The sequence below is a fragment of the Grampus griseus genome (genome assembly GCF_964374135.1).
Source record: "Grampus griseus genome assembly, chromosome: 5".
Taxonomy (NCBI): Eukaryota; Metazoa; Chordata; class Mammalia; order Artiodactyla; family Delphinidae; genus Grampus; species Grampus griseus.
The window spans coordinates 6,993,692-7,018,071 of NC_138998.1; the positions used below are offsets into that span (position 1 = coordinate 6,993,692).

At 37.9% G+C, this 24,380-nt stretch overlaps 1 protein-coding gene across 1 annotated transcript in view; it reads right to left on the bottom strand.

Annotated features, from left to right (window-relative positions):
* Positions 1–24,380, bottom strand: part of KCNH8 (potassium voltage-gated channel subfamily H member 8) — a gene marked incomplete at both ends in the record, with an annotated part of 386,090 nt that overhangs the window by 8,848 nt on the left and 352,862 nt on the right. Inside the window, 2 exons of the mRNA XM_082655515.1 lie at positions 20,387–20,463; positions 23,130–23,236. Coding sequence (XP_082511641.1) covers positions 20,387–20,463; positions 23,130–23,236 — 184 coding nt within the window. The remainder of the gene's footprint in view (positions 1–20,386; positions 20,464–23,129; positions 23,237–24,380) is intronic.

The window sequence follows — 24,380 nt, forward strand, 5'->3', positions numbered from 1 at the left end:
GAGACTTTCAAAACACTGTGTTATTATATGGTTTAAAGAATCCATCTGTGATGTTGGTGACCTGTGGTCCCAATAACACTTGCATGGCCAGCTTTTATACGTGCATTTTGGTACAAGCACAGATTTGCTTTTTTAGTGTGTCTTTGGATTGTGCCTTTTGCAAACAGGAGTGTGAGTTTCATAATGAAGCCCAGAATGTGTTCTTGACAATATCTTTCATTTCACATAGAAAATAGCTTCCTTTCATCTTCTATTATTCTCATTTTATATTTCTCAATCTTAGCTATTGGTATGGTATGATTCATGGACTCTGGGTATAACCGAAACTTCAGTTGATAGGGAAGAAATGTGATTTCCATTTCTGTGCATTCAGTTAGCAGATGGGGAATGCATCTGTTGATATAATCTTCTTAGCTTGAGGAGTTCTTGACCTGTCACTCAATTTTTGCCAAACATGTACACATTTTCCTGCCAGACACAATTTTTCTAAATTCAGGGATACTAATTACACCAATCCTCTCCCCCTGCCATGAACACATATACATTTTTACAAACTCTGATTCAGGTAATTAAATGGTCTTTCATTTAATCCTTTGTTATGTTGCATATTTATCATGAGATTCAGACAAGTTCAATCAAATTCCATCAGCAGGCAAAACAAAAAAGATGATCGGCATAATTTTATCCTTGCGTCTTTTGCTTCACAAAGCATTCAAAAACAAGTGACAGTCTTTTTATTTGTCAGCTAAAATAATAACCATACTCGGCACTTGCATAAATTTCAGACAAATGAAGATCTCAGGCCCATTACTGATGAAAGTTATAAATCTTTGCCTACAGCTGGAGAGACTAGAATGTTGGGGGATGAAGTGGCTTATCTGAGGTCACACAGGAATAGTACCAAGGGCTTTGCTTTTGCAGGTGCATCTGATGCCTCTTAAATTATAATAAGAGAAGAATACAAGTCTAGCATGACCAATACAAAATGACCAATTATGGTCTTGAGAGTAGTTACTCCAGTGTTTTCACTGAATTTCTGCAAGCTCAGGTCATTGGACACAGCTGTATCACTTTAGCTGTACTATGCTAATCCATTATTTATCAACCCTTTGCTTTCCTCGTCTTCATTCCTGCTTCCTGTGACAAAGTTTGATTAGTGTCTGAACTGCTTTCTGGCTAAGGAATCCTCACCGCTATCATGAACACCAGACAAAAGTCTGTCTCCTTTCAGAATACCAATTGCATAGGGCAGTGCTTGTCAAGATTTAACATATACAGGACTCATGGTACTCTTGGTTCCAGCTCTCAGAGTCAGATCAATAATTCCTAGTCTTATGGATATAGCTCCTATTCTTATGGATCTAGTCCCTTTGGTTAACTCTTCATATACTGATCTTTCAGTAAGAGCTTAAAATTGAGTCTAACCCACTTCTTTCAGTTCCTTTGGCAAGTTCAGAGTTGGAGTTTTTCATTTGTTTAGATCTTCTTTCAACACTGTTTTGTAGTTTTCTGTATACAAGTCTTGTAGCTCCTTGGTTAACTTCATTCCTAGGTATTCTATTCTATTTATACTATTGTAAGTGGGGCAGTTTTCTTAACTTCTCTTTCTGATAGTTCATTGTTAGTCCATAGAAATGCAAAGGATTTGGGTATGTTGACTTTGTACCCTGCAACTTTACTGAATTCGTTTATTAGTTCTAACAGATTTTTGGTGGCACATTGAGGGTTTAGGGTCTTTGTTCTTAGCGGCTCCCTGAATTTGAAACTTGGCCGTGTCTCAAAGCAGACGACGTCAGTGAGCACCTAGCTGCAGGCGGATTAGAAACGGACAACCAGGCAGCAGCTGGGAAAGTATGCAGTCCAATCCCTTTGAGGGAGAAACTGAGAGATGGACGTTTTTGCTGAGCCTGGGTATATAGCCATGGGGGTGCTTCTGCGCTCTTTAAACACTGCTTCTTTTTTTACTATAGTCCCGTGGGGCTTCTGAACACAAGCCCCATTGGCTTACAGAGCTAGGTGTTTGGGGGGCCCATCCCTCAGGTAGGAACCTTACAAGTTGCGGGCACTATATGCGTGGTCCAAACCCTTCAGTCTCAGGGAGAAGCTGCAAGTTGCGGGTTCCCTCCTGATCGCCTGATGCTATGTCTGGGATGGGGTTTATGTGTGACACAAAAGTGTGTCTCAGCGGCCCCTACCTGTTTCCCTATGGGCATTTTTTCATTCACCTGCTGGGTAGGAGTCACCCAGCTAGTTTCTGTATTCTCTCAGAGGGAAATATTCTGTGTGTAGCTGTACATACAGTCCTTCATCCACTGGAGGAGGGAAATTCAGGTGCTTTCTGTGCTGCCATCTTGGAGCATTTGTTATCTATTTTCTGTGTTTTAATCCATTGTATTTCTTACCTTTACTGAAGCTCAAATTATCCCATCTTTGGCCACTGGGAGACTCTTCCTATTGGCTCCTGAGTTCTTTCAACATCATACTAACAGGGTTTGATAGCTTTCTTGCTGTGCTCTGAACACAAAGGTGTTCCAGACTCATCATGTATATTTCATGCCCCAGAATTGGAAACAGCCATTCATACAAGAAACTCTGGTTTCCTTCAGTGCGAAATTGTATTTCAACACCATACTTGTGGCACAGAAATATTTACTGTTATTGGGCTAGCCGCTGTTTTTATTCCTTTTCTGTTAAAAGAGTTTGGAGATGTATGCATGTTTATGATAGTACATCAGTTCATACTAGTGTTCCTAATTCCATTTCAGGACTATAGGGTTCTTACTTAACATTTTTCCATATTATATTTGTATCTCCTTTATTCTACACTGTGAATTCTGGTTACTGAGGTACAGAGAATGATATAATTAGGATATGCCATAATTATAGGCATACATATTTCACTGCACTCTGCTTTATCATGCTTCATGGATATAGTGTTTTTTGTTGTTTGTTTTGTTTTACAAATTGAAGATTTGTGGCAACCCTGCATTGTCAGATAATGGTTAGCATTTTTTAGCAATAAAGTATGTTTTAAAATTAAGGCACGTACATTCTTTTTCTTAGACATAATGCTATTGCACACTTAACAGACTACAGTATAGTGCAAACAAAAGTTTTATATAGACTGGGAAATCAAAAAACTTGTGTGGGGCTTCCCTGGTGGCTCAGTGGTTGAGAGTCCGCCTGCCGATGCAGGGGACACGGGTTCGTGCCCCGGTCCGGGAGGATCCCACATGCCGCAGAGTGGCTGAGCCTATGCGTCTGGAGCCTGTGCTCCACAACAGGAGAGGTCACAACAGTGAGAGGCCCCCATACCATAAAAAAAAAAAAAATTCTGGAGAATTTTATTGGATTATCAATTTTAGTGTTTGTTAGTGTAGAAAGCCTAACCTTGGCTTTCTTCTTCAGAGACTTGTATTTTTTGTATGTTCAATCGTTTTTGTGTATCTTAAATATTTGTCACCTTCCCTAAAAAATCTTCTTCATCTAGATTAGATGCTTTACATTTTCCTTCTTTTTCACCATCTGTTTTGGCAAATTTGTTTATTTGCTCTTGTGTTGCTTCTAATTTAGTCAATTTCTACAGTGATTCTTTTCTCACTTCTAATTTCCTCTTGACTTTTTTTTCTAACCCTAGAGTTCTATCATTTCATGAAATAAGAAGGAAGACCTTTAAAGGATATAACATTTTAAATTTCTTTAAAGCACATCTGAAACATGGGAACATGTTATTATTTGCCTAATATGAATAATAGTTATTCGCATATCTGTTGTATAAATTTCTATATGTTTAGCTCATGGTTAAAAAGGAAAAACAAAATATTCAGTATGCACACTAGAGTCTTATTTTTATAACCATACCTATGTGCCTTTAATTTAAAAAAACCCAAATATTTTACATGAAAAAAAGAACTAGGGCTTCCCTGGTGGCGCAGTGGTTGAGAGTCCGCCTGCCAATGCAGGGGACACGGGTTCGTGCCCCAGTCCGGGAAGATCCCACATGCCGTGGAGCAGCTGGGCCCGTGAGCCATGGCCGCTGAGCCTGCGTGTCGGGAGCCTGTGCTCCACAAAGGGAGAGGCCACAACAGTGAGAGGCTCGCGTACCGCAAAAAAAAAAAAGAACTAAATTTCATCAATTGTTTCTTCTTTATCTTTTGTTATTGTACATTTCAATGACCCATTTTTAACCACTGCCAATCAATATCCAAAAAAGCCTGCCAAGAGGTTAGGTTCTTACTGAATTAATGCAGAGACTCTTCCTTTACTTTCGGAGCAGCTGAGCAATGAACGTCGCAGTGAGAAAGACCGACCCAGAGAGGTCTAGAAGAACACTTTCATGGAGCCATGGTACCTAAAGTGTGTGTCAGGGCTCTAGAAAGATTCTTCTTTTAATCACTGACAGACACTTTCCCCCATCAAGTTTCTGGTACTGTAGCTTTAAACAGAAACATGTATTTCCCTAAGAAACTCTTTAATAAATGTTATTTGAACACAACTCTTCATCTCCAAGGCTAAGGAGATTCAGTTTAGAAAGTGAACTTGCAGATCACCAACTGAGGCCAGCACAGGATTGTAGTAATGGTATCTTGTACCAATGATTTGATTTGATTTTAAAAATACATTGAAAAGGTCAGTAAATTACCAGTGAATTTCCCAAGCCCCTGTCTCTCCTTAACACTCTTTATCATTTTATTTGCTTTACTATGCACTCCTGTTTTTGTTTGTTTTAAGATTTGAAAATGCTAACATGTGCAATAGTCATGCATGGGAAACATATATGGGAAAACATATGGGAAATCAATAAATTCCCCTTGAATAAACATATAGTATATTTTATCAGGCTTTCTTGAAATGCTCTTTCTGAAATTATCCTGTACTAAAATTATCTATCCACTGTTTAATCAAACCTTAGATTTAAGTATCTATCTGGCCAATTTAAGGACTCAAAGGCTCACATCTTGAGGTAGGCTTCTGATATTTCAGAGAGGAAATCTTTTCAACAGAGACCAAGGATGGTCTGCTTGGAAAGCTAACCCTCCTGGGCTGGACTGAGGTCTTGTTTCCAAGTCTCTTGCTGCATGTATGATTTTCTCTGGACCTCAGTTTACTTATCTGCAATAGCAGCATATCCGTATCAGGATTTCTAAAGTCTCTTCAAACTCAAAACTGAAATCCCATTTCCCTCTTCTATTCAATGTCCTAATGCTTAATGGTTAAAATGGACATAATGCATAATCCAAGCATCTTTTATTCATTCATCAACCATAAGTATGTGTCTACCATGTGCCAATCGATAACAAAGGGAAAAGCAGATAAAGATTCTTGTCCTCCTAGAACTGACTTTCTAATGGGGGGTGGGGGTAGAGACAATGAAAATGTAGATAAATAAACCATGTGGTGTAGTAGGGGTTTGATAGGATTTTGAGGGAAAACAAATTTGGAAGTAAATTTGGGGAGAGGGGGCTGTTATTTTAAAAAGGCTGGTCAAGGAGGAACTCATCGGGAAGCTGACATTTGAGCATAGACTTGAGAGAGGGAAGACAGCTGCCCACGCAGATGTCTTGCAAAAGAGGTTTCTGAACAGAGAGAAGGAATACAAGACCTTGAGGTGTTTTATAAGCTGAAACATTATGACAGACAATAGCCTCTGTGCTGGAAGTATCATCTGTAGGACACTGGGGTCATTTGTCATTGTCCTTGAGAAACTGGGTTAAGAGGCGGGGCAAAGGCAAAAGAAGTTGATTATGATGATGAAGAGTCTGGATCTCACATCACTTGAGTAAAGTTTCAAGGAAGAGAGAACATTTATAGAAGGAGAAAATATGCTACAGAGTGGGGAGGAAGAGAGAGATTAGCTACCTTCAAAATCTAAAGTATTTCGTTTAAAAAGATCAGTTAGGTGGCTTTTTCTGTTCTAATCAAGAGCAAAAGAAGTAGGAAAAATGAATAACAGGTTTTACAGAGTTATATCAGCTAAATATAGCGAAGAGGTTTCTAATAGCTAAAGCATTTGAGAAATGAAGTCAGCCACTGTCTGCATGGTTTGCTGTCATTAGGAACATTTGGAGAATTTTTAAAAATAGAGATGCCCAGTGCCAGCTCTAGGGGTTCTGAGAGTCAGTCCACGATGGGCTACAGGAAAGGTAATTTTAAAAATATTTATTCATTATTTTACATATTAATTTATTAAACATATTTATAATCATGTAAAAAATATATTCCCAGAGAATTTGAAAGCACAACCAGGTCTGGGAAGCATTGCCATAGATTTCTCTAGAGCATGGTGAGATTCTTACTACAGAAAATATTCAGGTAAAATAATTTCTTGCCAGTAACCTCAGAAAGAAAATTCTCACATTGGGTGAAAAGTCAGAGTAGGTGTCCTCTAAGATAGCTCTCAATTCTCAGATTTCATGATTCTACCACATTATGAAACTATAACAGTATGAAGGTAAAGTTGCATAATTATTTGTTTCAGGACAATTCTTTTACCCTTTATTTTATTTTAGTTTTTTTTGCGGTATGCGGGCCTCTCACTGTTGTGGCCTCTCCCGTTGCGGAGCACAGGCTCTGGACGCGCAGGCTCAGCGGCCATGGCTCATGGGCCCAGCTGCTCCACGGCATGTGGGATCTTCCCGGACCGGGGTATGAACCCGTGTCCCCTGCCTCGGCAGGTGGACTCTCAACCACTGCGCCACCAGGGAAGCCCTGTGTTCATTTTTAATTGTGCACAAGTGAATGGAAAGTGTTGGTCCTCATGTCTCTAGGTGCCTGATTGTTCTCTAGTAAGAAGATTGGAAAAAATCCAAGCCTCCCCAAGTTCATGTTTATTTATTTTCTAGTTCTGAACATTGAGTTACCTGAGATACGGAGCATTCTCTATTGCACTTCAGTAAAGTCTGAATACTTTAAAAATAACAAGAATAATTTTGAGGCAACTCACAGAATTCTTTTGGTGATGTAATCCAAGTTTTTAGGAGTCATGTGCTCTATTTGGGGGAAGGAAGAAATGTGCACATGAAAATAATATAAAACTTTATAAAACCAAATGCTGAATGGCAAGGTTGGAAAGCAGGTGTTGAAGTGCAGAAAAGGGACTTTGGAAATGGGATTCATTGTGGAAGAGTCAAGGAGATTCACAGGAGATTGGAGGTAGAATGGATGTTAAAGGAATTGGAGCCCTTTTGAAAGATCTGTGGTGTTCTCATTTTTAAAAAGGGGAAATTCATGTTAGCAGGGAGAGGATAGGAAAGAAAAAGGCTTCGGCCAACCTTTCCAACTCTAGGATCCTAAAAAAAAGTTCCAATGTCATTCGTAGTTGTTGGATTGGATTAATTATTGAACTTAATTTTCCTAATGATGAAATGAAAAATGGCAGAGCTAAATGTTTTTGAAAGATTGCATCAACTTACAAACTTTTAGGAGGTATGGGGTTGATTACCCTTGTCCGTCTTTAAAAAATAACCAGTAATTCTGAAACTATCAGTTAGTGGGCAGTTAATAACTAGCTACCAGCAACTGGCTAATTTCTAGGAATGAATAATTAATAACCAATGGTTTAATTTCCTTTGAATTTTCCTATACTTGTTTGTATACATAGTAACTCATTTTACTAAATATTTCCATTTGTATCTCTAAAATAGATCCACTTTCCAACCAACTCTGCCCCTTGGAGGCTGGCTTGTATGATCTCCATCAATAGGCTCATTGGCTTCTGGCTGGGTTTGGCCATTGAAAAACACCATCGAATCAGAGGGAGGCAGGAGAGGGAGGTCAGGGCATGTGTTCCTCTGGCTGCTTCCCTGCAGGGTTGAGGTGGACAGGTCACAGAAAGTACCAACGAAAGATCGTGGCTCCTGTCACGTAGCTTTCTCCATCCAGCTTTCTCTGACTCAAGATTCTGTAATCATTCTCTACTCTGGCCCTGCAGACCAAGGAGTGGTAGTGAACTACTGTTGACACTGCCCCAGAGTGGGAGGGGCTGTTCCATCCTTTGTGGTTTCCCTACACTCTACTAACTCCTGTAAATACTCCTTTTATTCAACTCATCGCAAATTGCTCACTTGGAATGTGGCATTGGTCTCACTTGGACACATAACTGTCATATCCATTTAGTCCCTCTATTCAAAGATGAGAAGAGGCCCATATATAAATACTCCCAGGCAAAGAGGACAAAAATAGTTGATCTCCAAAAGTTACATGCATTTAAAGTCTACACCTCACAGGACAAGCTTTTTTTTTTTTTTTTAATTATTATTTTATTTTATTTTAGGCTGCATTGGGTCTTCGCTGCTGTGGGGGGGCTTTCTCTAGTTGCAGTGACTTGTTGCGGAGCATGGGCTCTAGGCACGTGGGCCTCATCAGTTGTGGCACACGGGCTCAGCAGTTGCGGCTGGCAGGCTCTAGAGTGCAGGCCCAGCAGTTGTGGCGCATGGGCCTAGCCGCTCCGCGGCATGTGGGATCCTCCTGGACAAGGGCCCAAACCCATGTCCCCTGCATTGGCAGGCAGACTCCCAACCACCGCGCCACCAGGGAAGCCCCAGGACAAGCTTTTGAGTGGCGTATTTTTTTTTTCTTTTGAGAGAGTCTCACTATTCTTGAGGGTTTATTTTAATTAATCTACTTATTTATTATCAGTAAAACTCTCATGAGAGCTACAAATTTGCCTAGAGGCTTGAGAACTGGAAAATAATCAAAAAGTGTCCTACAAATCATTAATTAGTTGGATATATTCCAGTTTAGAAACCTGTATCCACAAAATGCAAGACTAATATCAACAATACATATGTATTAAAATAAAAAAGCATAATGGTTTTGCCAGCAGTTTAAATGGACTTTGTTTTTCTATGTCAAAAAGTGAAGTATATAGCCTTTGCTTATGTCTTGCTTTCGAGAATTGATGGTCAAGTACTATTCATGATCATGATGAGGAAGAAAAGAGACTGTACAGTCAGATATTGGGATGGTCTGGCAATTCTATCAGTGTGTTTCAGTTGAATCAACTGTTGATGAAAAGATATAATGATAACACCAATTCAGAGGACTAAAGAATAACTTTACCATAGGGTATTACTCATGCAGGTTTCCTTGTGTGAATTTCTGATAGAACCCTGAGTTTTCATAGCCATTTAGGAAAGTAGTAAAGCAACTCTTTCTTTTAATTGAAGTATAGTTGATTTGCAATGTTGTGTTAGTCTCAGGTGTACAGCAAAGTGATTCAGTTATACATACATATATATTTATATAATCTTTTTCAGATTCTTTTCCATTATAGGTTATTACAAGATATTGAATTTAGTTCCCTGTGCTGCATAGTAGGTCCTTGTTGTTTATCTAAGCAAAGCAACTCTTAATTAAAGAACAACCTGTTATTACTATTCTATTTATTTGACTGAAAGAGCCTTCACTGATCTAGTGACACAAATTTGAAACTTATCTGGTAGCTTTCTTAAATATAACCTAGAAAACAACTGAGATTCTCTGTTTTTCAGCAGAAAACATTTCATTACCTGTATGTGTTTGCTTGGTTATTGTATGACACATTTAATTGGGGATATATTGGCATTCAATCTTAAGCAAAGGAAAGAGGAAACAAAATTTTCCTATTAATGTTTGGGTGCTGTGGTAGATATTACTAGTGCTTACTAGTATCTAGCTTTCTGTTACTTCTGGAGTACACAGAAAATTATACTTTTTTATCTCTTGAAATTAATTGTACCAATGGAATTAGTTCTAGTTAATGAAATATAAACAGAAATGATGTGTATATCTTTTGAGCCAAAACAATTGTCCGTGCTCTGCTCTTCAAATGGAACATAGCTAATCAATGACATTCCAGGTAGTGGTGCCCCCTCGAGCTAACTAATATTAGGCGTTTGGTTGAACAAGAAATAAATTTGAACCAATGCGATCTGGAGTTTGTTTTTTACCTCAGTATACTTTACCCTGTAACAATGCCTATCTGAGAATAATGGGACTCTTCAATATTTCAGAGAAAGTTACTAGACTTTTTTGAGGAAGTTGCAAATGAGAAATTTAAAAGATATTAAAACAAGTTGAAGGATGTCGATGTTACAAAACACAATTTGAAATTGGATGTATAGTCTTAGTGACTATTATAAAATGATGCTTTAAAGCCTTAGGAAAATAGTGGATCTAGGGAGATAACTGGAATAGCTATTTTTAAAGAACATGATCTATGATCCAATTATGAAATGTGATGCAAACACAATCGTGTCGGAAAAGAAGATGCTTTTCTGTCAGTCTCCATAGCAACAAGAACTTGGACTCTAACATGCTAGAGGCCAAGTTGATACGTGTAGATTTCTCAAATCTCTTAACAGTGTGCTAATGTGTCAATGAAACAAAGGGCTCCAAATCACTCAGTGAGATTCCCAGCAAAGTAGTCGTGTCAAGAATAGAGCTGGTCTTCCCCAAATTTTGGTTCTGCTCCCATATATGTATAACTTACAATATATGAAGTTATAAAAGGTAAAAGTCACTTTCTAAATTCTGGAGTTTGAGAAAATGTTTAATTTTGTCTCATGAAAAGAACCACAACATCTTGGCCATAGGGGAATATTTTTTAAAAAATTAGAAGGAAAAGGATTATGCCCACCAAAGCAGCTTGAACATTGAAACAGGTCAATGATTTAAACTGGAAATAAAGCCACTGGTCTGACAAACAGAAGGTATTTTGTGGATGTGACGGTTTTTATTTACCAACGTGACTGGGCCATGGGGTGCCCAGACATTTGGTCAAACGTTGTTCTGGGTGTGTCTGTGAAGCTGTTTCTGGATGAGATTAACATTTGAATCAGTACACTGAGTAAAGCAGATTGTCCCTAATGTATGTGGGCCTCCTTCAATCAATTGAAGACCTGAATAGAACAAAAAGTCTAAGAGGGGACTCCTCCTGCCTGACTCAAACTGAAACATAAGCTCTTCTCGGGTCTTGAGACTGCTGACTTTTGGACCAGGACTTGCAGACTTATACTACTGGTTTTCAAACCTTTGGATTGGACCTGGAACTACCTCATCAGCTCTCCTGGGTCTCCAGTTTGCCAACTGCAGAACTGTGACTCCTCAGCTTCCTAACTGCATGACCCAATTCCTTATAATAAATCTCTCTCTCTCACTCACTCTCTGTTAATATATGTGTATATCCACATATATGTTTTGGGCAACATATGAGAAGTACAAACCTTTATAGAAATCAATTGGTAAAGACTGTACTTGAAGTGAACTTTAAGCAGGTGCAAAAACAAAAATCAAGAATGTTCTGGGAACATGAAAAAGAGACCCAAAATAAGAACGTGAATACACCCTAGTATATAAAATGGGGCGAAACCAAACTCAGAATAGGATAAAGTAAAAAAGGAAGGTGAGAATTTTGGATAACATCTGAAAGAGGCTTTTTCCTTAGTTCGGTGCTTTTCGTATTATTCCAAGGTATGCTAATGCGAGACAAAATGTTCACAGTTATTTTGTCATTAAAGTGATCCATAAGCAAATGCATTTGGTCGGTGCAGGCTAAAAATAACAATTTAGTTTCTTTACTGCAAGAATTCATAGAGTCTTAGTATGCTAATGACTAATGTGCATCCCTAAGAATATGAGTTAACTTTAAGTAAAGTATACCAGATGTATTTAACCACAGAGGAATTGTTCTCTAAGTTTTATTTTAAATCATCTGAAAAAGAACAAAAATGTTCAAGTATTATATATGTTTTTGGAATTATATAAAGTAAGTGAGGAACGTCTACCCCTTGGTATATGTAATCCTGTTTTATTAAGTAACCATCATAAGTGTTTTGAACTTATCTTAAAAAAGAATATTTGATAATGTAAGAAGCCCACAATTAGTAAGTGAAAACAAGCAAACAGGAGATAAATAGAAAATAAAAAGTAAAATAGAAGATGTAAATCAAACTATATCAATAATATTAAATATGAATGAATTAAGCCATCTAATCAAAAGGCAAATATTGATAGATTGAATAAAAAAAATCAAGACATCTATAAGCTGTCAACAGAAGACACACATTAGAGTCAAATATACAAGTAGGTTAAAAGAAGAAGGATGAAAAAAGATATCATGCAAACAGCAACCATAAGAAAGCTGGAAAAGCTATACTAATATCAGAAAAAATAGACTTAAAAATTTTACTAGAGATAAAGAAGAAACATTTGGTAAAACAGGTGGTCAACTTTACAGGAAATGATAACAATTTTATATATACATATAGAACAACAGAGCCCTAAATACATGAAGCAAAAAAAGTCAAAATTGAAGGGAGAAATAGACAATCAGTAATGGTAGTTAGAGACTGCAATATCTCATTTTTAATAATAAATAGAACAACTGGGCAGATCAACAAGGAAATAGAAAACTTGAACGTCACAGACCTATAGTCATAGACATAACAGACATCTATAGAATATTCACCCAACAACAGCAGAATACACAGTCTTCTCAAGCGCACACAGAACATACTCCAGGTAGACCATATGCTATGCCATTAAGTAAACCTAAATAAACATAACAGGATTAAAATCATACAAAGTGTGTTCTTCAAATATAATGGAATGAAATTAGAAATTAGTAATAAAGAAAATTGGGAAATTCTCAAGTATGTGGACATTAAATCACACATTACTAAATAAGCAATAGGTCAAAGAAGAAATCACAGGAGAAATTAAAAAATAATTTGAGATAACTGAAAATGAAAACACAACATACTCAAGTTTATGGGATGTAGTTAAATCAGTGCTTAGGGAGAAATTTATGGTAATATCTATTGAAAAAGAAGAAAGATATAAAATCAACTTCACCTTAAGGCACTGGAAAAAGAAAAGTGAACTAAATTCAAAGGAAGCAGGAAGAAGGAAATAATGAGGATTAGAGCAGAAAACAATGAAAATAGAGAATAAAAATGAAGAAAAATGATCAAAACCAAAAGCTGTTTTTTTGAAAATATCAACAAAATTGACAAAGCTTCACCTAAATAAAAAGAGAGATGACTCAAATTACTAAAATCAGGAATGAAAGAGGAGACATTACTACCAACATTACAGAAATGAAAAGAATCATAAGGAAATACTTTGAATGCTATAGGCCAACAAGTAAGATAACAGATGAATTTGACAAACTTCTACAAAGATGTAAACTACCAAAACTGACTAAAGAAGAAATAGAATATCTAAATAGACCTATAAAAGTAAAGTGATTAAATTAGTAATCAAAAAACTTTCCACAAAGAAAAGCCCAGGACCAGATGGCTTCACCAGACCTTTAAGCGAGCATTAATAGCAATTCTTCACAAACTATTTAAAAACATAGAAGAGGAGGGAACACTTCCCAACTCATTTTATGAGACCAATATCACTCTCACACGAAAACCAAAGATATCACAAGAAAAAGAAAACTGTAGACCAGTAATTTATGAATATAGATGGCAAAAATCCTCAAAAAAATACTACCAAATTGAATCCAGCAATATTTAAAAGGGATTCTACACCATGACCAGGAGGATTTATTTTAAGAATGCAAGTTTAGTTTGCCATCCCCAAATCATTAATTAACATAATATACCATATCGGTAGAATAAAGGACAAAAAACAGACAAACACATTGTCATCTCAATAGGTGCAAGAAAAAGCATTTGACAAAATTTAACATCCCCTTGTGATAAAAACACTCAACAAATCAGGGATACAAGGGTACTCTCTCAACATGAAAAAGGGAATTTATGAAATACCCACAGTTAACATCATATTCAATGGTGAAAGACAAAGACTTCCTTCCCAAGGGGAGGCACGAGAGAGGGATATTTCTTTCCATTTCTATTCAGTGAAGTACTGGAAGTTCTAGCCAAGGCAATTAGGGAAGAAAAGGTAATAAAAGGCATTTAAATTGGAAAGGGAGAAATAAAACTATCTCTATTTCTAGATGGCATGATCTAATATAAAAAATTTCCAAAAAACCCACTCCCAAATTATTAGCACTATTTAAAATGTTTGGTAAAGTTGCAGGATACAAGATGAGCAAGCAAAAATCAGGTGTATTTCCGTACACTATAAGTGAACAATCCAAAAATAAATTAAGAAAACAATTTCATTTACAATAGCATCAAAAACATTAGAACTCCCTTAAAAAACTAAAAATAGAACTACCATAAATCTACAAACAGTAAATGCTGGAGAGGGTGTGGAGAAAAGGGAACCCTCTTGCAAGGTCGGTGGGAATGTATATTGATACAGCCACTATGGAGAACAGTATGGAGGTTCCTTAAAAAACTAAAAATAGAACTACCATACGACCCAGCAATCCCACTACTGGGCATATACCCTGAGAAAACCATAATTCAAAGAGTCATGTACCACAATGTTTATTGCAGCTGTATTTACAATAGCCAGGACATGGAAGCAGTTTAAGTGTCCATTGACAGATGAATGGATAAAGATGTGGCGGGGCTTCCCTGGTGGCGCAGTGATTGAGAGCCTGCCTGCTGATGCAGGCGACACGGGTTTGTGCCCCGGTCTGGGAAGATCCCACATGCCACGGAGTGGCTAGGCCCGTGAGCCATGGCTGCTGAGCCTGTGCGTACGGAGCCTGTGCTCTGCAACAGGAGAGGCCACAACAGTGAGAGGCCTGCGTACCTCAAAAAAAAAAAAAAAAAAAAAGAAGATATGGTACATATATACAATGGAATATTACTCAGCCATAAAAAGAAACGAAATTGAGTTGTTTGTAGTGAGGTGGATGGACCTAGAGACTGTCATCAGAGTGAAGTAAGTCAGAAAGAGAAAAACAACTGTATGCTAACACATATATATGGAATCTAAAAAAAAAGATTCTGAAGAACCTAGAGGCAGGACAAGAATAAAGACGCAGACGTAGAGAATGGACTCGAGGACACGGGGAGGGGGAACAGTAAGCTGGGACGAAGTGAGAGAGTGGCATGGACATATATACACTACCAAATGTAAAATAGATAGCTAGTGGGAAGCAGCCACATAGCACAGGGAGATCAGCTTGGTGCTTTGTGACCACCTAGAGGGGTGGGATAGGGAGGGTGGGAGGGAGATACAAGAGGAAGAAGATATGGGGATATATGTATATGTATAGCTGATTCACTTTGTTGTACAGCAGAATATAACACACCCTTGTAAAGCAATTATACTCCAATAAAGATGACAAAAAATATTAGAACTCTTAGGAATACATTTAACCAAGGAAGTGCAAGACTTGTACACTGAAAACTATAAAATATTGTTGAAAGAAATTTAGAAAGAAATGGATAGACACATAGAGCAATAGAATAGAATTGAGAGTCCAGAAATAAACCCTCATATCAATGGCAAGTTGAGTGTCACAAGAGTACAAAGACAATTCAGTGGGGAAAACTTAGTGTTTTTAATAAATGGTGATGTGATCACTAGACATCCACACAAAAAATTAAGTAAAATTGGACCCATACATCATCCATATACAAAAATTAACTCAAAATAAACCACAGACCTAAATGTAAGAGCTCACACTATAAAACCTTTAGAAGAAGACAGAGGAATAAATCTTAATGACCTTGGGATAGGCAATGGTTTCTTAGATGTGACCTCAACATCACAAAGAACAAAAGAAAAAAGAGATAAATTGGATGTCACCAAATTGTGCTTTATAGAAAAACATTAAGAAAATTAAAGGGCAACTTAAAGAATGTGAGAAGAAAACTGTACATCCATCATAACTTGTTATCTAGAATATATAAAGAACACTCGCAACTCAGTAATAAACAGACAACCTAATTTAAAAATGGATAGAAGATCTAAATTGACAGTTCTCCAAAGACATACAAATGGTCAATAACACATGAAAAGATGCTCAAATTATTAGCTATCAGGGAAATGCAAATGGAAACCACATGAGATACCACTTCATGCACACAAGAATGGTTATATAAAAAAATCAGATAATAACAAATAAAAATTGTTGGTGAGAAAGTGGAGAGGTTGGAACCTTCATATGCTGCTAAATATAAAATTCTTCTGCTGCTTTGGTAAACAGCCTGGCAGTTCCTCAAATGTTTACACATAGGGTTACTAGCCATTCTTCTTTACTCAGGAGAAATTAAAACATGTGCACACAGAATCTTGTGTGAATGTTTTATGAAAGTTCATAGTAGCATTGTTCATATTAGCCAAAAAGTGGTTACAACACAAATGCCCATCAAGTGATGAATGAATAAACAAAATGTGCTATATCTATATAATGAAATATTACTTGGCAGTAAAAAGGAATAAAGTACTGGTATGCAACAATGTGAGATGAAAACCTCGAAAATATTACACTAAGTGAAAAAAGCCAGTCACAAAGGACCATATTGTATGATTCCATTTATATAAAATGGCCTGAGTGGGCGAATCTACAGGCACATAGTGTAGCTTAGTGGTTGCCTGGGGCTGAAGACGGGGAGCCACTGGCATTAGGGGTGATGGCTGTGTGGTGCAAAGCTTCTTTGTGGGGAAACAAAATGTTCTAAAATTTATTATGGTGATGCATGCACAAGTCTAGGAATATACTAAAAGCCCTCAAGTGTATGCTTTAATTAATTAATTTGTTTATTTATTTATTTTGGCCACGCTGTCTGGCTTGCGGGATCTTAGTTCCCTGACCAGGGATCAAACCTGCACTCCCTGCCATACAAGCACAGAGTCATAACCATTGGACCGCCAGGGAAGTCCCGAGGTGTACACTTTCAAAGGATGAATTCTATGACACGTTAATTATACCTCAATAAAGTTGTTTTAAAAATGGAGTTAATAAATAGTATGAGAAGCCAGACTTCTCTCTCAGAAAAGTCAATATAAGTTGTTTCTACAAAACTCATTTATTTTTTTGTTTAGGCATGTATTATATACATGAAACATTTTCATTCTCCTTAATATAGTTAAGACTCAAGTTGGAATAAAGTGGCCTAATATTAACTGGTTCCTTTATGTACCTACAAAATAAAATGTTAACAAGTGGCAATTAGAGCACTCCAGACAAAGTGTACTCTGCTAAGGATGATTTAATAAGCCATCGTATTTTCTCAGTTTGAAATTTGCCTGTGATTACCTTTCTGTTAAGTTTGGCAGGTTGTCTTCTGCCTAGTTTTAATATCATTTTACCACTTAAACGTTTAGTGTAATGTCACATAATGGTTAAGCATTGTTAACTGGCATACTGGGTCTCCTTGCCCTTAAATCAACTTAAATGTTACAGAATAAGTGTTCTTTACAGTAAATCGGTGACACTTTTACATCAAATTATTTAGTTAAAATAAGAGGCACTGAAATGTAAAATTTTTACCCTATCATTTTTTATTGTAATTTTTAAAAATAAATTTATTTATTTATTTTTGGCTGCATTGGGTCTTCGTTGCTGCGCGTGGCTTTCTCTAGTTGTGGTGAGCGGGGCTACTCTTCCTTGCGGTGCATGGGCTTCTCATTGCAGTGGCTTCTCTTGTTGCAGAGCATGAGCTCTAGGTGCGTGGGCTTCAGTAATTGTGTCAGGCGGGCTCAGTAGTTGTGGCCCACAGGCTTAGTTGCTCAGTGGCATGTGGGATCTTCCCAGACCAGGGCTCAAACCCATGTCCCCTGCACTGGCAGGCAGATTCTTAACCACTGTGCCACCAGGGAAGTCCCTATTCTAATTTTATAGTGAGCGTCTTCATAGCAAAAGGAAGTCTCAGGTGAAAGCAGTCTCATTTTCATGATCAAATATGTTTCCCTTAAGTCCATTCATTTTCATTTTATTCCATATGCATTGACTAATTCTCTCTCCTATTACTCTGCACGGGGCACTGTTGGGTAGCAGGGGGGACTAACTTGAGAGTCACATTTGTTGACTAGAAGCATGACCTTGTATGAGGAGAGAATGAGCATTTGACCACCATGTTTGGTGCTTTACATATGGTATTAAGTCCTTAACCACACTCCTCTATGACAGATTTTATCATTACCATTTAATAGAGGAAAAACCTGAACTTAGGGAAGGTGAACATTGAAGCTACCAACACATTTTTTTTTTCCCAGACTAATTACTAACTTCTGTGTTTCAGCTAAGATATTGGTCAGTCAGTTCCTAAAACCATTAAATAAACTCAAATGTGAGGGAAAATATTGATAATTCAAGTGGTATTAATGTGTGATTTTATCTGAGAACAATATCTTAAAGAAAATTGTTTAATAAAAAGTTGCTATCCAAAAAAAAAAACCCAACAACAAAAAACCCCACAATAATAAAGCACTCTTAAACCACACACACACACACAAAAGTTGATGTCCAGGTGCCCAAAAGAGTGTTTAGTTTGTTTTCTTTTTGTTCTTCTGTGTATTTTTTTTTTTGGTGTATTTTTAATGAGATTATTTGGGTGATCTCACATATGGCCAAGTCCTCGTGATTTAAGCAGTTTCAATCCAGTTAGTTTTTCTTTTCCTATTTTGTTAGTCTGCCCTTTGGCCCTCTTACTTCTTGTTGGCAACCATCTCACTTCCAGAAAGTGTAGACTCCGAATGAGAGAGGGCAGTAAAGCACAAATCTTCACTAAGCTGATGGAACACACGTTGAACAAAAACCTATAGGCTTGAGCTTCCCTGGTGGTGCAGTGGTTAAGAATCCACCTGCCAATGCAGGGGACACGGGTTTGAGCCCTGATTCGGGAAGATCCCACATGCCGTGGAGCAGCTAAGCCCGTGCGCCACAACTACTGAGCCTGTGCTCTGGAGTCCATGAGCCACAACTACTGAAGTCCGTGCGCCTAGAGCCCGTGCTCTGCAACAAGAGAAGCCACCACGATAAGAAGCCCACGCACCTCAACGAAGAGTAGCCCCTGCTTGCAGCAAGTAGAGAAAGCCCACACGCAGCAACGGAGACCCAACACAGCCAAAAATAAAATAAATGAAATAAATAAATTTATTAACAAAAACACCCTATAGACTTTATGACAAGCTGCCCAGTTTTCCATTATTACAGGTAATTGGAAAGCAATTATGATTACGTGAATTTCATTTTTTTCAGATCTCATCAATATCATCAGATGGTTACATTTTCCATAAAGACCTCATCAGAGAATCTAAAACTTCAGCCCTATTACCCTGTCTGTGTCTGCTCACTGAACTTGGCCTAGGTCTACCTGGAAGTTCACCACAGACAGCTGGGTCTTCCTGCGTATTCCTGTCTGAAGGATCCTTCTAGTGTCTTCTGCAGCTAAGCCTGAAGGTAACCTCTCAGAAGCCACCCTCAACTCCTTTTACTTGTCTCATGGAAGAACAATTCTTAGTTGCCCTACACAGTCTCTCAGTGTCCCCCTAGCAGGATCGAGCCCCAATTGCCTACAGAGTGAATGATCTCATTAACACACACTTATTTACTTGTTTTCCTTTCTTTCCTGTCTTATTCCTTTACTCCTTCACCTTGCTTCCTGGATCACCTCCCAAAGAAACTATCTGCATCCAAATCATTGTCTCAAAATCTATTTTTTTTTAATTTAATTTTAGGGGGACACCCAAATTAAGAGACTGATTCAGAAATTACCTTCTCTATTTATATGAGACATACAGAAAAGACAAATTTATAGAAACAGAAAGTAGATAAGTGGTTGCCTAGGGCTGGATGTGGGAACAGAGATTAATCATAAATGGGTGTGAGAGATCTCTTTAGGGAGGAAAAATACTCTAAAACTCAGGTGGGGATGGTTGAACCACTCAATAAAGATAGTAAAAATCATTAAACTATACACTTGAAATAAGTGAATTTTATGATACGTACAATATACCTCAATAAAGTTTTTAAAGAAATTACCTTATTTTACACGGAGAGATGGTAAGATCTAAAGAGCTAAAGTGCTCAAAGTTACACAGCAAATACAGGCCAGAGAAAAGAATAGAGTTTCAGGCCATTTGATTACTCTGATTCATTACTTTTGATTCATCTGTGGACAAGTGATCTTGCTTTAACTCATTAAAAATTAAAGTACTTGAAAAAAGTGACAAAGCACCAATTAAACCAAGTATCAATACATTTATGACACCAATTATAATAATCATTTAGTTAGTCTTTCCTGTAGGTTAAATAATTTACCTAGCTTATTTCATTTAATTTCACAAATGGGCCATAAAGTGGGGATGACTACTATCTCTTTGCTACCCACGGGGAAATAGAGCTTGAGAGAAGGTAAGTGACTAATACTCACAGGAGGCTGAGTGGGAATTCATCCATATTTGTCACCAGACACCAGAGCGCATATTCATCATGACTATATTATACCACTTCTGCTGGTGACTAGGATTTCCTTCCCCTCTCACCACTCCAACATGACCAGAGAAAGGCAAAGCTCCATACCTCGCTGTTGAGTTTGTTTATCTGCTGCTTGGTCTCCTCTGCTTTGATGAAGAGGACAGCAGCTCCAATCTCTGGGTCTGGAAAGTGACACACACGCAGAATGAGTCCTTCAGGAATAAACCTCATATTTCAGGACTGGGGCAGTTAGAACAAGGAAGGAAGCCCAAGCTGCCTTCAACCTTTCCTGATGTCGGTGCACTGTAGCTTCTGTCTCCCTAGTTCTCCTCTGGATGGCACCTGGTGAGCTCTTTGGAACTAGGCACACAGCATGGTGGTGACTGAGACCACACTTACTGGATGTGTCCATGGCCACCCTCCCCTTCTCCTGAACACAGTCTTACCATGTGCCCAAATGGCACATGTTCTCTTCTTTGACCGTTTTCCAAAAATATATCACAGCCAGTGTCCAAGCCATAGAAAAGAGATGTTCTTTTCTCCTCTCTTCCCTTTCCAGATTTTGAGTCCTGTACCCATGAGAGCATTTTCCTCCTACCTCTATTAAATCTGCTCATCCCCACTGCAGGCTTTCTGTCTCTTCCAATGTTGCTCTAAAAGGCGATTTCTCCCATTTCCCGGGTCTCTCATCTCCACTTTTTCTCTACCTTACTTTTACAAATACATTTCATATCTGTCAGGAGCAAGAAGCACAGATGAATCATTGCTAGCTAGAGTGGAAGAGATTTGATATACAGAGATATCTATATCTATATATGTCGTGTATATATATCATGATGACTATCCTAATTCTGGTCAGTTATGTGTAGAAAATTTGCCTGTGGGAGAAAAAAGTCGCTCAAAACAATCCAAAGTGTCAGAGTAGTAAAAGCTCCTTTTGCTGAGATATTTTTCAAAGTTAATCTGTTCATTCAGTGAATGATGAGAGATCACCTACAACAGGCTAAGCCTCCTTTAGATGAGACAGAAATAAAGAAAATATATTGACCTTCATGGGGCTTTGAGTCTAGCTGGGAAAAGAGGCATTGAAAAAGCAATTATGGGGCTTCTCTGGTGGTGCAGTGGTTAAGAATCTGCCTGCCAATGCAGGGGACACAGGTTCGAGCCCTGGTTTGGGAAGATCCCACATGCCATGGAGCAACTAAGCCCGTGCGTCACAACTACTGTAGCCCCCATGCTTAGAGCCCGTGCTCTGCAGCAAGAGAAGCCACCACAATGAGAAGCCCGTGTACTGCAATGAAAAGTAGCCCCCGCTCACTGCAACTAGAGAAAGCCCACGCACAGCAATGAAGACCCAATGCAGCCAAAAATAATAAATAAATAAATTTATTTTTTAAAAAAAGCAATTATGCAATAGGTGTGGATTTCATACTAAGGGCAGTAGGAATCCATCTCAGGATTTTAAGCATAGGAATAGCGTAATAAGAATAAATTTGTATTTTTTTTAAAAGTTCTCTCTGTATGGAGAACAGTGTGAAAACAGAAGTGACTTTGGAAGCAGTGCAGGCAAGAGTGAATGTGGCAGGGAAAAGGGTGGTGGAAGGAAGGATAGAAAGTCTCAGACATAACTGAGAGATATTTAGGAGGTAAAGTCAAGAATATTTGTTGCTTGAATGGATGAGTATTGGGGTAGATGTTGGGAAAAGGGAGAAGAGGAGGCTAAGGGGGCTGGCAGGACCAGAAATACTAGGTGGATGGCATGATGACGTCCTGTGAGCCAACAAGGAAAACTTCCAATTGGGGCCCACCGTCAGCTTCCATAGCAAATGCTCACATCTGGTTGACAAGAACTATGATTTCTGTGCTTCTTGCCCAGAGCAGATATAAGTCCATTACATGGATGAATCATGATTGTTGACTAACATCTGCATTCCTCTCCTCACCTTCCCACCTCCCACCATTGTCCTACTATGGAGTCTTACTCTTCCATCTTCCCAGGTGAGTGCTGGGAAGAACTGTTGATTGATAGAAGACTGGTATTCTACCAAATGGAGACATACCCCCAGAGCTGTATATTCAGAAGTCTTTATTGGGCTTGGCTTTGCCCATGGAAGGATTCACCAATTAGCAGGAGATCCTGACACAAGGATCTGCCTTGCATCTGGTGACTGTTTGGGATCGCCTGTGTTCATTATTCTCTATCAGCTACAGGTGCGTCTTCTTTTAGAAGTTGTCATTTCTGGCCTTCATCATGCTGACAAATTCTTTTGTGGGCAATGAACTCAAGAATGAAACGGAGAGAGAGGAGCCTGGGCTAGGTTTTGGGGTACTTTACATTAATTCGCCATCCCTAGAGGGTAGTACTTCATATAATTCCCCATCATTTCCGATATTCTTACATACTTCTGAAGATATTTATCCCTGGCAAACTGCAAGTACTTAACCACTTACCCAATAAATTGGTTAAGTATAACCAATGTTCCTACAGTCTACACCCAACACAGCATTTCCTTTGGGTAATGTTGTTTCTGTGGATTAGTCTGCATTTATAATAGGAAAACATGGTTACCCTCTGATGAAGAGCAGAAATTTGAGTCTCCTCCTGACACACCATTTACCTGGGCTGGTAAGCTGCAGGATGTCGAGCCTGGATAGAGGAACCATTACAAATGCTATCTTAATAACTTGGAGGTGGCACAGACTCAAGTGAAATTACTTTGTGGCTTTGGTTAAGTTCCATCACATGGAGAATACCCCGAGAATGGGAAGGCAAAAAAGTGCCTATACCAAACATTACAAGTTGTAAAGACATATCACCCCTTGAGAGAAGACTAAATATAGAGCTTACCTCCAAGAGGAGGAGAAATTCGGGGCTCCGGTCTGACTCGTTCAGAGCCAAAGTCAAAAGACTGGCTTTCCTCACTGCAGTTTCCATCTTCAATTCCATCAACAACCCTGTTTAAAATAACAAGGATTGGCTAGTTGCGCATTTATATTCATGGGTTCCAGTATTCCTAGAAGACTTGAAAAATTGTGTGTTAAATTTCTAAATTCTAGACACTCTAGAGCTGGGCTATCCAATATGGTAGCCATTAGCCTTATACGGCCATTGAGCACCTGAAATGTGCAAAAAGAGATGTGCTGTAACTATAAAATACACACTGGATTTTGAAGATTTTAGTAAAAAATGTAAGTTATTTAATTAGTAATTTTTAATATTTGAAATGCTAGTATTTGGGGCATATTGAGTCAAATAAAATATCTTATTAAAATTATTATTAAATAATTGCATGTGTGTGTGTTTACTTTTTAAAGATGTGGCTACTGTAACATTTAAAATTACTCATGTGGCTCACAATTTTAGCTCATGCTACATTTCTATTGAACAGCAATGCTATAGATCTTAGACTCATTTATTCTCAGATTCAAAACCTTAAGCTACAGAAGTTCTCTTATCTAAATTTATATTAATTCACTACTCTATCCAGAATTAAAGAGTTTTAATGTAATGTTTACAGAATTGCAGAAAATAACTTTGAAAACATCTTTGCTCTGGACGTGGACAAAACTCTGAAGTGAGAGTTGAAGAATTATATTTAAATGACTATTAGGACTCTAGCTAATCTTCTTTCCTTGGTAAATAATATCTAACACACTCATTATTTTAAAAAAAGATGAATTTATTGTAGAAAATGTAAACACAAAGGTAACAAAAATCTGAAAAGAAAAATCAACTGTCATTCACCACTACCCTTAACATCTTGGTGTGTTCTCAAAATCTTTTTCTAGATATAAAATAAAATATGTTTTTTCATAAGTGTAGAATAAGTTGTACATGAAACTTTCTTTTACAGCTCTGATACATTTTCCCCCTTTTTATAATTTAGTATTTTTCATTTTAGAGAAATTTTAGGAAGGAGAAGAGTTAAGGGATGTTTTCAAATTACCATCTCCAACTGAATTCCTGAACATTTAATATCCACCTACTTTTCATTAACCCTGTTTTGCTTATTTTCCCCTTAATATTTTCTCTAAATGGATAAGTTGTGTTCTTCAAATGACTAACTAAATATGTAGTATATCAGAAACAACCCTTGCC